The 16,283-nt window shown below is 30.3% G+C and overlaps 1 protein-coding gene across 2 annotated transcripts in view; it reads right to left on the bottom strand.

Annotated features, from left to right (window-relative positions):
- The window catches only part of zyd (zydeco), a 28,986-nt gene extending 12,716 nt beyond the window's left edge, over positions 1 to 16,270 (bottom strand). For both annotated transcript variants that reach the window (XM_065507582.1, XM_065507581.1), the window contains exon 1: positions 16,115 to 16,270. In XM_065507582.1, the coding sequence (XP_065363654.1) occupies positions 16,115 to 16,148 (34 nt within the window). In that variant the 5' untranslated portion in view covers positions 16,149 to 16,270. The remainder of the gene's footprint in view (positions 1 to 16,114) is intronic.
- Between the last annotated feature and the right edge of the window lie 13 nt (positions 16,271 to 16,283).

Here is a 16,283-nt window from a genome sequence, read left to right on the forward strand (position 1 = left end):
ACGAAATTTGTTGAGCGTATAAGGGACTCTAAACCACAACTTGTGCTGTAATTAGTTTTAACAATTTCTGTTTTTTTATTAAAAAAGTTTAAATTTTTTTGTTATAAAAAATTTTAAAATTATAAAATTTGTGTAAAAATTGTAATTAGTTAGTACTGGTTTTAAAACCATAGGCAAAAATCTATTTTTAAGAAATATTTAAAAATTTTCCAAAAAGGATATATGGCTAACTTTTAAACTATAGTTGCTAGTTCAACGAAATTTGTTGGGCGTATGAGGGACTCTAAACTACAACTTGTGCTGTAATTAGTTTTAACAATTTCTATTTTTTATTAAAAAAATGTTTAATATTTCTGTAATAAAATATGTTAAAAATATAAAATTTGTGTAAAAATTGTAATTAGTTAGTACTGGTTTAAAAACCATAAGCAAACATCTATTTTTATGAAATATTTAAAAATTTTCCAAAAAAGGATATATGGCCAACTTTTAAACTAAAGTTGCTAGTTCAATGAAATTTGTTGGGCTTATGAGGGACTCTAAACCACAACTTGTGCTGTAATTAGTTTTAACAATTTCTATTTTTTATTAAAAATGTTTCAATATTTTTGTTACAAAAAATGTTAAAATTATAAAATTTGTGTAAAAATTGTAATTAGTTAGTACTGGTTTAAAAACTTTAAACAAAAACCTATTTTTACGAAATTTTTATAATTTTCCAAAAAAGGATATATGACAAACTTCTAAACTAAAGTTGCTAGTTCAACGAAATTTGTTGAGCGTATGAGGGACTCTAAGCCACAACTTGTGCTTTAGTTAATTTTAACAATTTCTGGTTTTTTATTAAAAAATTTTCAATATTTTTGTTATAAAAAATGTTAAAATTATAAAATTTGTGCAAAAGTTGTAATTAGTTAGTACTGGTTTAAAACAGCATTGTTTGACCATTTAATTGGTTGACTACTCCAGGGTATGGCCAAATTTTAAAATTAAAATTTTAAAATTCCTCAGAAATTATAAGAGATTAATAGCACATACATATTTTTTCAAGACCTAGGCAAGCGTTTTCCAAAAATATAAAAAATCTTTGAAATCGGATGGGAAACAAAAAAATTACACATAGAAGGTACCCTACTTTGAGCCCCCATAGCACCACCCATAGCACACCGCCCCTGCAGCATTTGTAGCGCCCATTGTAATAATTTAAACTCGAATACTGCTTGGCTACGTCCACGTAATTTTATCCCAATCGGACCAGCTGTTAAGAAATGCCAGTTTTATTTCCAAATTCTGACCCACAAATTGAAAATTTTTTTTTAAAATTTCGCCACTAATTGAAGCCTATTTTGAAATTTTAGAGCTCCGCGCATTTTTTGGCCTCTAAAACAACATATTGGACCTAACAAGATACTTAAAAATGATTACAGAGCAAAACAAAAGTTCGATCATAATGATCTAAACTGATATTTGAAAGATCAAATAAACTAATTTGAATTAATAAAAAAACACTTCCAAATCTCTCTCTCAATCCAGCACCCTGTATATCTTTATTTTTCTAACGTAAAGTAAAATGCTTTCTCTCTCAATTAAATGAATCTTAAATTGCTTAATTAACTAAAAAAAAACAAACCAAACATTATTATTCTGTGATTCCATGACAAATGATCAAATAAACAGACATATGGACGGTGGTGTGGTTGGTTGGTCGATCGGTTAGTCGCTTGGTTTGGTATACAAATGTTTATTTTGTAAATATTAAAACATACGAATTGGTTTGTTTCCATTTCAAATACAAAACTATATCGTTTGTATATTATTTTGCGACTCTGATGATGATGATGTTGATGATGCTGATGATTGAATTGAAATGTTTTGGAGAAATTAATGAATTTTTAATAAAAACAAGTGGAAAAACTTGTGATTTGTTTTTATGATGAGAATTTCTATTTAGATTTTTATTATTATTTTGTTACTTAATTGTTGTTAGCAAAATGACAATTGATTTTAGTTTTAATGTTCTAATGTTTTAATGAGGGAATAAATTTGTAGTAATTTAATTATTTGTTTAATATGTTTGCTTGTTTAAATTAATTTTGGAATATTTTTGTTTAATATTATTGCTATAATTTAGAGGTAATAATGTTTTGCGTGATTGATGTGTTTTTTTTAAATATTATTTGGAATAATAAGAAAATTTGTTAATAGAGAGAAGAAGGTATGAACTTAATCATTGGGCGCTCTTGGATCTCATGGATCCCATGGGCCTTATCCTATGACTCACGACGCATAATTCGCCAAGTTCTGATCAGCGAATGGGAGAGTTCTTGTGGGCGAGGGGAAATCGACTGCCTCGGATTCTCCTGCACACTTTCATGGACGGCGTCATTTGGCATATCTTAAGTTTTATCCTAGTACGGGTGTTGATTCACTGTTTACTAAACCAGAGGACTCAAATGTATCCATTACACTGCGAATAGTCCTCTCGGTAGCACGATTATGGCAAAGAGCGCGGATCTTTCCCCGAAGAGAACATCCATTTTGATAAAACAAACAAAAGATTATGATTTGTCGGAGTAACAATCTTGTCGAGAGGCTAGGACTTAAGTAAATTCTGTGCTTTCAGATCTCCTGGGCTTATGTATAGTTTTTTTTAGTACATTTCCACAATAATGCCTCCAATTCTTGGAGGCATTACTTTACGAATGGGTTAACTGTCAAACGAACTGTCATAATGCGCTCACATTTTTATATTTATGATCAGTATAGATTGACACTTAAACAACGCAACCAAACTATTCAAATTTACTTTGAAAATCAGTCATCGATTCGCACATCTTATAGACGAGTGTTTTATCGCAAAATTGTGGTCAGTCATTGGTTTCTACTGATAAAATTGACGCCTTGGAAGCCAAAATTGTTCGTGTCATTCGAAAGCCCGAAATGATTTTCAAATGATTTGATTAAAATTTACTTTTTTTGTAATAGATTTTTAAAGTTTATTAAAACATTGTAAAGATTATCTAAAAAATTATCACTTTTTAAACAAAAAAAAAAAACAAAACTGTTGTTCATGTCAGGATTTAAGTTTTAGATTTTTTTTCAATAAACTAACAACTTTAATTTGTTAATTTTAAATATATTTATTATTTAATAATGGCACGCTAGTTAAAAACTATTTTCATATTGTTATTTTTTTAACAATAAAAACAAAATTATTAAAATCTTTTGAAAAGAAAATTTCAATCAAAATCCAATTAACGCCTACAATAGCTAAATGTATGAATGTGCTGAATGTGTATTATTTGCAATTGTTATAACTAAAAAAAAAAAATACTAAATTATTAATTACTTGATGTTATCAAATAATTAAAACAATAATTTTGTTGCTGCTGCTGTTGCTGGATTTTTTTTGCTCTCTCTCGTTGTTTTTTAATTTTGATTTATAAATCGAAACGGAAATACAGTGGCGTGCTGCATGTATACAAAAATAATACAATATTTAAGTGAGGAATTAAACCACTAAATTATGAAATTGGATATGAGGAAAATATTTTAATTTGTCACACGTAGAGAAATGTATGATACGTAAGAATAAAAAAACAAAAGTCGAATCATAGCTCTCTTTTGGATCTCTTTTCTCCATATTAGCCATATAAGCTAGAGATTTCCGGTGATCCCTCTGCCTGCTGACTGTTAGTAAATTTCACAGTAATATCTAGCTCCTCGATAGAGAGCAGATCCATCTCCTTGAAATTTTGAGTGGTACTAGATTCACCAAGAGAGTCTCTCGACAATCCCAGAAGCTCGTCCACATCCAAGATCCTAACCTGCCCTTCAGGCTCCATTATCCTGGCATGAACATCTGTTAGACCTCCCGCTATCCCTTCATCAGTACCCACTTCCAACCACATCCCTTCCAATTAAACATTTACCTTCAATTTTATTCCAACGATTATGCTCGTACTGACGGACACACAGCATCGGCATTCGTGAACTAGCCTACTAACATACAACAGCGCTTTGTGCTAACCATACAGGACTTCGGCATTGCTACCATTCACATTGCCCATAGCCTCTACGAAAAACGGAGCGAACCTAGTCTAATGGATGACCCGTAAAGAATATTCTATCTATGTCTTGATAGCAGGGATGATATCACGGCCGTTCCAATATCATGACAAGATGAGTAACCTTTGGTTGCGCTTGCAAGATCATTGGGAGCTATTCAAGCAGCAATTTCAAAACGCTTGCTAGCAGCATGATTCATCCATAAAAGAAATTGAGTATCACACGAATTGAAGCCGAGAGACCTTGAAAAATTATTTTGCATATAAGAAATGATGCTTGAACGCTACAAAAGAAAATAATTTTTGCTGAGAATCTTTACTTGCTATGAAAAATGGATACATTACGATAACCCGAAGCCTAAGAGATTGAATGTGAAGCCCGGTCAACTAGCCGAATCGACACCAAAGCCAAATATCTGTATTTGGTGGGAGCAAAGGGGTCCTATCTATTATGAGCTGCTGAAATCTGACCAATCCATCACGGGGAACTTGTACTGAACGCAACTGATTCGTTTGAAGCGAGCATTGGCTGGAATACACCCAGAATATATGGCCAGATATAAAACCGTAATATTCTATCATGAAAACACTAGGCCACATGTTGCAATACCTGTTAAAAAGTATTTTGAATGAATACGCCTATAACATAGGGATCAATGGGTTTGAGACATGTTCTCAAATATGTTATTCTTCCATCTATCTTAATCTATTGACTTTCTATATTGTCAATATCACTGTCCGGCGATGTTCTTCATATTTTCTTTGAAGTTTTCCTTCCTGTTCCTCATACTCGACTACTCAAACTCAGAGGATCAAGGAGATTACAGATATTAGCTGATTGCAGTTATTTCCTAGACATATTTGGTGATGAATGTTATTATTTACCTAAAAAATAACTGTAATACATCGTTTTTAGACTCAGAAATTCAACAACACTTCTTCTCAAACTTCGAGGATCTTTGAAATTCTAAATATAAGGATAAGGTACCATTTCCAAGTCTTGGTTAAGCAAGAAAGACATTATTATTCCAAGCATAGTCATTAGAAATATGTTCTTTATATAGTAATTCTAGTAGAGTTTCTTGTGTAGAATCAAAATATCCCAGATATAGAAGATTTTATAACAATGTAGTAATTTCTTGACATTTAATCGCGTTCTGTTCCTCATAGTCGCCATTTCAAATGGTTCCAGATATAAGCTGATTGCAGTAATTTCCAGTACTCTTGGTGTTCTTCACCTAAAAAGACACTGAGATTCATCTTAACCATAATGTTTTCCATTCTTAGTCTTAGCAATTCAACAACACTTCTTCGCAAATTTCGAGGATCTTTGAGATTTTAAATATTTAATAGTCCTGGCAAGAAAGACATTCCAATCATAAACATTAGAATGTTCTTCATCTAGTAGATTTTCTTCTGTAGAATCAAGAGATCCCAGATATAAAAGATAGAGTAATTTCTTGACACTTAATCCAGTTCTGTTCCTCATAGTCGACTTCTCAAACTGCAAGCATCAAGATTATTCCATATATAAGCTGATTGCGGTCATTTCCTGAACTATTTGCCATTTTTCACCTAAAAAAGAAACTGTGCTTTATCTAAAACTTAATGGTTTTCGTTTTTAGTTTCAGTATTTCAAAAACAAATCTTCTCAAACTTCGAGGATCTTTGAAATTCTAAATATAAGGATAAGGTGCCAATTCCTAGTCTTGGCTAAGCCATAAAGACATTATTATTCTAATCATAATCATTGGAAAGATTTACTTCATTTAATTCTTATTCCTTATAGTCCAGTCAGTGCCCCGCCCGACTACTCTTTGTTTCAATCGATGCAGAACGCTCTCTCTGGTATTCGCTTCTCTTTGGCTTGATTAGGTTTTGGCCTCAAAAGATGAGCAGTTCTTTTGGGTCGGAATCCATATGTTGCCAGAAAGATGGGAAAAGGTCTTAGCTAACAATGGCCAATACTTTGAAAAAATTTATATTGTATAAATGTTTTATATACTTCTAGATGGAGATAACTGTTGACAGCAATTCCCTCTAACAGACTAGATGCCATATCTCGTGGCCAAAAGTTTTTAGTATGCGAAGACGGTTTCTTTTTCATTTTGGTTGGGGGTTTAGTTCCTTTGGTTGGGGATTTATTTAATTTAGAACTTTTGGGTTTTAATTCATTTGTAGTTTGGGGACTATGTTCAATGGGGATTTTGTTCGTAGCACCAGTAAATCCAATCCAATCCAATGGTTTGACTATTTTTAGCTATGAGACAATATAATTGTAATCAAAAAATAAAAGTTAATGTGCCCCCCAATACAGATTAACAATACCAGAATACCGGAACGAAACCATGTAAGGTATCTTGGTACGACTGCCTTCCTGCATGGATCCACCATATTGAATCAAAAGTGACACATATAAAACTGAAATCTATTCAAATGCTGGGGCTCCTTAGTCCTCGCTTAGCCCTAGACTTGGGACTATAAGATTCTCTTGTATAATGCATCCAGCTATAGGAAACAGCATCTTCTTCTAATATCGAAATGAAACAAAGGAGACAGTCAAGACTCGTTAGAAATCGTATCATCTATTTATGTAACTAGATGATCTTAATGTTCCTAGGAGATCAAAAACTATACTTCGAACTAAAGGCAATTTCATTAAGCGCTTCCTATCTTTAAATTTAAATAAAAGAAAGCGTGTTTGAGATATCATCGAAATTTTGTATTCATTTGAAAGTTTTATCGATGTCTCTAATTGGCGAGCATCCGAAATGTTCAATTTTCCATGACTCTGCTGCATAAATCAGGCTGAATTTGATCGATGGCATGTGTTATGTAGATTTTGAGGGCCGCACAGTGGTACATTTTTTTGCAAAAAGTAGAAGGAGTGCTCCTATGATAATAAAATTTGGTACACTTGGCTAGTTTCATATAGAAAAGCTAAATATTAAAAATGGTTCATATCGGATAGTCGCTAGGGGTACCTCCCATACAAGGGTCCTTCCAAAATAACGTTGTATCAGTCATAAATTCTTAAATAATGCAGCGATCTTATTTAAATTTTGCATATGTTAGTTCCAAGTGCCCAGATATCATACTACAAAGTATGAAGAAAATCGATACATATTTGAATCTAGTCCACATATAGGTCCCTTTCTGAAAATAGTTTTAGCGTTAAAAACTCACATAAAAATAATAGTATCGTGATGAAATTCGATATAAACAATATTTATATAAAACCAAATCTATCTGTTAAGTTTCATAAGGATAGGAGCATAATTGCTCCTATCCCTCATATAAAAAATAAAAGCCTAAAAGTATGCAAAGCTTTTTATTGTAAATATTCATACAAAATACCTGAGTTTTATCACAAAATTTATAAGTTTGTTCAGCGATCGCAAAAAGTCGCAGAATATTTTTACATAAAATGAAAGAAAATATTCCAAACTTTCATTTAGTAGTAGTACTAGCACGGAGGTAGACCGAGCTAACTTATTTATTTTCTAATGAAAACTGCAAATGCTAAATTATTTGGAGCCATTTTGATTTGCTCGGATCTCTTAAACTATATATGTAATTTAAATATTTTTTTCTTTCCTATTAAATTCAAAATACTATATTTTAATAAAAATGCTGTAAAACTATTGGCAGTTGAACCGTATTTATTGTATAAACAACTGAAATGTAGTAAAATTTTCATCAGTTTTCGTTGTATAATACATATTTAGATAACTTTACCACACTCTTTTTTATACAAAATTGATTTTTTTGGAAAAAAATCATGGTTTTCTACTAATGAAACATTTCTCTACAGAATTGCATCATTAGATTTCTAAAAAATTAGTTGGTTCACATCACCTTCACGTGAGATGACCATGACCTCAAATCACACGTCCAGAATATCCAATGTGGGGCCACATTGGATACCTTTAGTGCTGTTGACGTTGATGGACTGGCCAACATCGTTCTCAAAGAAATATGGTCCGATGACAGCCCAAAATTCATACCAAACAGTGACTTTTTCGGGAAGCATATGTCGTTTTTGGATCTCAATTTTGTTTGGCGAAGCATGCGGAATGTTTCCCGAACAGAACATCCATTTTGATAAAACAATTTTTTTATTTGCACGCTATATCAGTCCCTGGTGATTTTGGCAAAACAAACTGAATAAATGACAGCCAATTTGACAGAAGTAGCTTCACTAATATGGCTGCTATCAACTGTCAAAGTTATTCCCTATTGAAAGACACTTTAAAAGGAAAATTTACAAGGTAAACCAAATTCCCTTGGCAAGGAATTGCTATCCTTTGAGATTCCCATCCTCTTATATCCCCTTACTTTTCTGCTTCTTAGGAAGCTGTCAAATCTTAGTTAGGTTTTTGTACTTATTTTCCTTTTCTAATATTTAAAGTATTTTATTTTTCTCACTTTTTTTCCATTTCTTAAGTATTTTTTTTTTATAAATTTTTTTTAATCTCCATTTTGTTTTTCTTTTCTTTATTCTTTTATATACTTTAATAGTTCACTTGGGTCACTTTATTTTCAATCTATGTTTATATACTAGATATATGTATTATCATTTATTATCACCCTCATCATCATCTTCATCTTTATGGCATTTTATTTTGGAATAAATTGCTTTGGGTGTGATGTTTCTCTTTTTAGCGCAATCATTGTCACTTTTTAGTAATTTGTACGAGTTATTTATTATTTTGAGTGTTAGAATAAATGCATACAGACAGGCTACAAATGTTTATTTGTATTTGTATTTAGTATATAAAGTATAAAATTTATATAAATCTAAATATCTGTAAGTTCTTTTTTTGTTACACTCTTAAAGATTTATGAATGTATCTTTAAGATACATAACTATCTATACATCTACATCTACACTTCTACAATACTTTTACAGTTATGATTTATTCACCACTAGTGGTGAATTTGAACTGTTCATGTACTCGTACATAAATTAAATTTATTTTATATTAATTTAAAGCTTCGTTTTAAATCGTTTAATCGAATTTGATTTTGGTTTATTATGAAAACTATAAAATAAAATATTAAATTTTTATTCTGAAATATTTGGTCTCTATTTCCAACAGATAAATAAATCTCTTATAATTTCCAATTCCTAAAAATTGCGGCAAAAATTTCAAAAATGGTATTTTGCTCATAGGATCCACATTTCTATCGTTGCTGGGAAAATACTTTGAGGATAAATAGGGAACACATCAAGGTTTCGATAGCTACTTTCCGTTTTCTGATCTCGGCTATGGGATTTTAGAACATGTGGCCCAAAGTTGAAATTTTAATAAAAAAATAGGTTAAATTCAGAAGGGAATAGGGGGGACATATTTAAAAAATAGGACATATCTTTTATACCAAAATATTCTCCGTAAAGATACCTTCTAGGCAAATATAAAATTGTTATACATTCTTTAAGAAAGTTTTTTTTTAATAAAAAAGGAGTTAAGTCACCTTTTTGTTAAAAAAAAACAGCAAAAATCTAATATTTTTTGAATTTAAATTGAAAATCGTTTATTTTCAATGAAAGCTACGGCTCATTTTAATAACTTGGCTATGCCCTCTCCAAATTTTATCCTGATCGGACTAGCCGTATAGAAATGCCAGATTTGTTTCTCTCCCACTATGCACAGTGGTTTAGAATTTTTTTTTTTTGTAAATAATTCGGTATCTTGTGAACTATTGGAGATATTGTTACGAAATCTCACATGGTTTGAGCTGTGGTGTTTCTGAGTTGATTTACGCTTGTTCAGCTTCCTAGCGCTAATGGGGGCCAGTGCGTAGCCCCTCAAAATTGGTCACCTCGGGTCTAAATTTTTTTTTAAAAAATCCCCAAAAATCCATTTATGATCCAAATGAGCTGAAATTTTAAATATAAATAGTCCTTGAGAAGATCTACAAAATACGCTTACATGTAGGTTATCTCTATTAGTTTATGAGATATTCAGGTTTATTGATTTATTCTTTTTAATTTTGCTCGATTTTTTTACGGTTTTTTAGATATGGCGGGCCTATGGAGGGTCAAAATTTATTTCTAAAATATCAGCTATATTTGTAATAAAATTCTAAATAAAATAATAGAAACTTGCTGACAGTTATCTCCTGCCTATAAAAAGTTATACGCATCCAAATTTGGATGTAAAAAATGGCCTTTTTTTACGTTTTTTTCCCAAAAAAGCACATATAATTTTTCTTTTGTAGAAAAAAAATTTCTTCGAAACTATATAGAATTTTTATATGATTCGTAAAGATAACTTAATGCAAAAGCGTGTAAAAAAAAATTTGGCTCACTTTAGCGGACATATCACCCCCCAGACCTATTCAAACTTGGCCAATTTTAAAAAAAAAAATTCGGTTTGAGTAAAAAATTATAAAAAGACAAAGCAGTGATCCACAAAAATTCTACATATTTCTATAACCCCATATGTTTCTTAAATACCTGCTAAGTGTTTTTACTATCACACGGTAAATAACGTCACAGTGGGCACTTTTCTAAAAAATCTCAGTTTTTGGAACTTATTTTCCCCGTTTTAGGAATTTTGGCATTTCAAAATAAATAATGTCAAAAATTCTAATGCCATTAATTTATGGACATTTGATTCTATATTGGTTCCAAATTTTGTTATTATATCTTTGATTGTTAAAATTTTACATTAATTCAAATTTTATATTTTTATTCGTGGAAAATCACCATATTATAATTTTTTTAGTTTTTAAGGTAAATGAAGTCCCAACATTTTATAAAATTATTTAGTTTTACTAAATTATCAATCCTGAAGTTATAATGTTTTCAACAATATCAAATACTTATATGAAAGGCCTTTATTTAATCCTTAGAAGTTCCACAAACCTTGCCCCCTTTGACAGATTTATACGTTTTTTCATACGTACAAATTCTTAAATTTTATAACTCAAAAAATTATGAAGTCTTTATACCCTACACCACCATAGTGGGGAGGGTATTATGCGTTTGTGCAGATGTTTGTAACGCCCAAAAATATAGTCTAACACCCACCTTAAAGTATACCGGTCGACTTAGAATCACTTTCTGAGTCGATTAAACGATGTCCGTCCGTCCGTCCGTGATTGGTTGGCTGGCTGGCCATGTAAACCTTGTGCGCAGAGTACAGGTCGCAATTTTGAAGATATTTCTATCAAATTTGGTACATATTATTTTTTCGGCCCAAGGACCAAGCCTATTGAAACTGGCTGAAATCGGTCCATTATTTCACCTAGCCCCCATACAAATGTCCTTCCGAAATTGGACTTTATCGGCCATAAATGTTTAATTTATAAATGTATCTCCACAAATTACGCTCCAAATAAGTTTTATATATACAAAATTCATGTCACAAAATTTTGTTAAGATCGGTCCATAATTAGTCATAGCTTCCATATAGACCCGCTTCCGAAAATCACGTTAACGTGCATAAATCGCTTAAAAATGTTGGTATACTCACAAAATTCAATATAGTAAACTTTCATATTGAAATAAATCACACGACCTAATTTCATGGTGATCGGACCATAATTGGTCATAGCCCCCATATAAGGCCCACTTCCGAAAATCACTCAAAAATATAAATTATTGAAATTTTAAAAGAAAAATGTTTTTGCTCTTTTACTTAGTGTAGGGTATTATATGGTCGGATTTGACCGACCATACTTTCTTACTTGTTTTTTTTTTTGCTTGGTAAACCTAACTTATCATAAACACAATCTCTAACTAATTTAGACTTTAAATATTAGAAAACCGGTTTGAATGCTGGGATCAGCTTTTCTGCGAGTTTTGAATAGTCGAAATTAAGAAGAAGTTCTGATTGATCTTCGACAAAATTCAGTTTTACTTTCAGTTTCTACATAGACACTGGTAGTTAGTTTAGGGACCAAATTTACTTTTAAAATCAGTCATCGATTCCCGCAACATATCAATGATTAATTTTTGGTTAATAAACAAAATGGCGGCATATGGAGTGAGATCAATCCACAACAGACCCTACAGATTCTATTACATTCAAAAATAGGACCATATTTTTTTAAAAATGAAGAGGAGATCGTTGCCGCAACCATGGATTTATTGAAATTAAAATTTGTCGATAACTTGATTTCTAGAAATGGACTTTTCAATTGGCCTCCAAAGTCGTGCGATTTGACACCTCGCGATTATTTCCTGTGGGTCCACGTGAAGTCACTGGTTTATCCTGATAAACCAGCAACAATTTTTGGCCTGTCACATACGGCCAGCAAGGTTTGAAAAAGTGGCTCAAAATTTGAAGTTAATTAAAGAGAGGTCTATCTTTAGTTTGAAAATTATGTAAAAAAATATTTAAAAAAACAAAACTTTCTTTTGAAAACAGTCCCAACGAACAATGGATCATATAAGGTGAATGCATCTTATAATTGATTTTTGCAAATGATTGAAATTAAAGTTAAGATCTCAAGCAATAATTATTTGCAGAAATTATAGTTATTATATCAACAGAACTATTCGAAAATGGCGACAGAACACACTATTTTCGACATTAAAGTTTTAAGGAGTTAAAATTATACCATATTCAAAGGCGTATTTATATATTTATAATTATTTTTTCTTGGGATTGTTATATCTTGTTGGAAAGGCTACCTTGTCCAGATTCTATGTTTGTTAGGAGTTTTGTATATATTGTTAGCAGCTTTGAAATTTATTCATTTAAAATATATAATGTTTTTTGGCTTACCTATGCAACTTTGACTAGGATTTTAATTATTGGTGCCGTATGCCGCCTATCCAGTTTAACATAGAATTAAAGTTTAACTTATTATCTAAAAGATATATGAAAATTAGCTGCCGTTTTGTGCCTATAAACAAATGCTATGGAAAAATGTTGAGCAACTCAGAAATTTAAAAACAAAAATTATTAACTTTTTTTGATTTTAATTGCTTTTCATTGCTTATATTGCTATGATAGCTTATAAAAATTTCTAAATATATATAAAGAAAATTTAGTTCTTAACAAAACAGTGTTTTAGTTTTTTAAAAGGGATGAAAATTGTAAAAGTTATTCAAGTTTTCATCAACACCTTTTATAGTATTTTCTCCCTCAGGGCATATGAATAAAAACTATTTTTTCTTTTTTTTTGTACAATATTTAATTTACACAGAAAAAATTATATTTCAATTCAAACATTTATCACACGTTGAACTGGTTTCAATTATTTCATAATTGAATCAAGTATTCATGTGCTCAAAAACTAAATTTTCTATTGAATTTTGAGTTTTGAATTTGTTAATTTTGACAATTGCATATACAATTTTTGTTATTGGTTGAACTTTAAATACAAAAATTATTGAATAGATAATTTTCGTAATTGAAAACACAAAAAATAACAAAAATGTGTAGGTGAAATAATGGACCGATTTCAGCCATATATCTTCAAAATTGCCATCTGTACTCTGCGCACAAGGTTTACATGGACAGCCAGCCAGTCAGACGGACGGACGGACATCGTTTAATCGACTCAGAAAGTGATTCTAAGTCGATCGGTATACATTAAGGTGGGTGTTAGACTAATTTTTTTTGGCGTTACAAACATCTGCACAAACACATAACACCCTCCCCACTAGGGTGGTGTAGGGTATAAAGACTACATAATTTTTTGAGTTATAAAATTTAAGAATTTGTACGTATGAAAAAACGTACAAATCTGTCAAAGGGGTCAAGGTTTGTGGAGCTTCTGATGAGTAAATAAAGGCCTTTCATATAAGTATTTGATATTGTTGAAAACATTATGACTTCGGGATTGATAATTTAGTAAAACTAAATAATTTTATAAAATTTTGGGACTTAATTTACCTTAAAAACTAAAAAAATTATAATATGGTGATTTTCCACAAATAAAAATATAAAATTTGAATTAATGTAAAATTTTAAAAATTAAAGATATCATAACAAAATTTGGAACCAATATAGAATCAAATGTCCTTAAATTAATGGCATTAGAATTTTTGTTATTTTTTATTTTGAAATGCCAAAATTCCTAAAACGGGGAAAATGTCTTCCAAAAACTGATTTTTTTTAGAAAAGTGCCCACTGTGACGTTATTTACCGTGTGATAGTAAAAACACTTTGCAGGTATTTAAGAAACATACGGGGTTATACAAATATGTAGCATTTTCGTGGATCAGTGCTTTGCCTTTTTAGAATTTTTTTTCAAACCGAAATTTTTTTTTAAAATTGGCCAATTTTGGATAGTTCTGGGGGGTGATATGTCCGCTAAAGTGAGCAAAATTTGTCTTTATACGCTTTTGCATTAAGTTATCTTTTCGAATCATATAAAAATTCTATATAGTTTTGAAGAAATTTTTTTTCTACAAAAGAAAAAATATATGGGCTTTTTTGGGAAAAAAACGTCCCTTTTTACATCCAAATTTGGATGCGTATAACTTTTTATAGGCAGGAGATAACTGTCAGCAAGTTACTATTATTTTATTTAGAATTTTATTGCGAATATAGCTGATATTTTAAAAATAAATTTTGACCCTCAATAGGCCCGCCATATCTAAAAAACCATCAAAGATCGAGCAAAATTAAAAAGAATAAATCAATAAACCTGAATATCTCATCCACTAATAGAGATAACCTACACTTGTAAGCGTATTTTTTCGTAGATTTTCTCAAGGACTATTTATATTTAAAATTTCAAAATTTTTTTTTTAAATTTTTTTTTTTTGGAAAAAAAATTTATGACAAAAATAATTTTTTGATGAAAAAAAAATTCGGATCAAAAAATATTTTTACCGATTTTGACCCATTGTAGGTCCAACTTACTATAGCCTTATCTACATTGTTGCAATGGACTTTGAAATATCTATCATTAGATATCCATATTGTCTATATTAATGACTTAGTAATGCAAATATAGATCAAAAATAGGTCAAAAATCGAGGTTGTCTTGGTTTTTTCCTCATATCTCAGCCATTTGTGGACCGATTTTGCTGATTTTAAATAGCAAACTTCTCGAAAGCATGTCTGACAGAATTATTGATGATTTGGATCCCGAAGATATCTGGGGTCTTCAGAAAATTGATTTCAACTAACAGACGGACAGACAGACAGATGGACATGGCTTAATCAACCCGCTATCTATAAGGATCCAGAATATATATACTTTATAGGGTCGGAAATGAAAAGTGTAGAAATTACAAACAGAATGACAAACTTATATATACCCTTCTCACGAAGGTGAAGGGTATAAAAATCTTACAAAAATCCTCATCCATTCAAAAGTTACAGATTTTTGATCGGAAAATGACCAATGATTTCGACTATAAATAGAATATTGAAGTTTTTCATCAAAATCCTTTAAGTTATACTATTTTTAATGTTTCTTTCATGCTATTTACAAGCGATTCCAAAATGGAAACTGAACATTTTTGAGCATTTCAATCATGATTAAACCCTTAACCCTAAATTTCTCATAAATTGCTAAAGTTCAAATCAAAACGTGCATGTAACTGAATTGAAAATAATTTGAACATTACATTTCCTATAAATTACACCGGCAAAAATTATTTAGTTATTTGCACGTTTCTCTATAAAATACCTTTGAAAAATATTTGAAATTTTTCAAATTTCTATACATGTTTACTATATCTATTTGTTTGTTATTTATATTATTTGTTTTTTGCATATAAACATTTAGTTTTATTGAAATTTTTTTGTGTGTTTTTCAGTTTAAAAGCTAAACAAAGTTTTTAATTACAAACAGTTTGAGCAATGAACAAAAAAAAATTTTATTTATTTAAATGGCAAATGACATGTGGTAGAGATTTAAATAAAAATAATATTAAACTAGTTAAGGTTTTGTTAATATTTTAATGCTTCACTGAATAAACTGAATAAAAACAAAAACTAATAGAGATTTGAAAACAAAAAAAGAATTGAAATAAAAATAAATATTATGTATACGCCACCAAGTGTTTTATATTTTAAAAGATTTAAGGTTAATTTGAGTATTTTTGTTTAATAATAAATTTTATATACCCGTAGTGCTGCTTAAACCCCAATAATCTTCCATTTTGTGTGTTGTGATTGTTGAATTTTTTGTAGTTTTTAGTTGGTTTTGTATTATTTATTAAAGGAATTTCATTGAATTTCAAAAATATTGAATTTATTTTTTTTTTTTTTATTAAAAAAATACTTTTTCTTTACA

Source organism: Calliphora vicina, chromosome 4, assembly GCF_958450345.1.
Source record: "Calliphora vicina chromosome 4, idCalVici1.1, whole genome shotgun sequence".
In the NCBI taxonomy this organism is placed as follows: Eukaryota; Metazoa; Arthropoda; class Insecta; order Diptera; family Calliphoridae; genus Calliphora; species Calliphora vicina.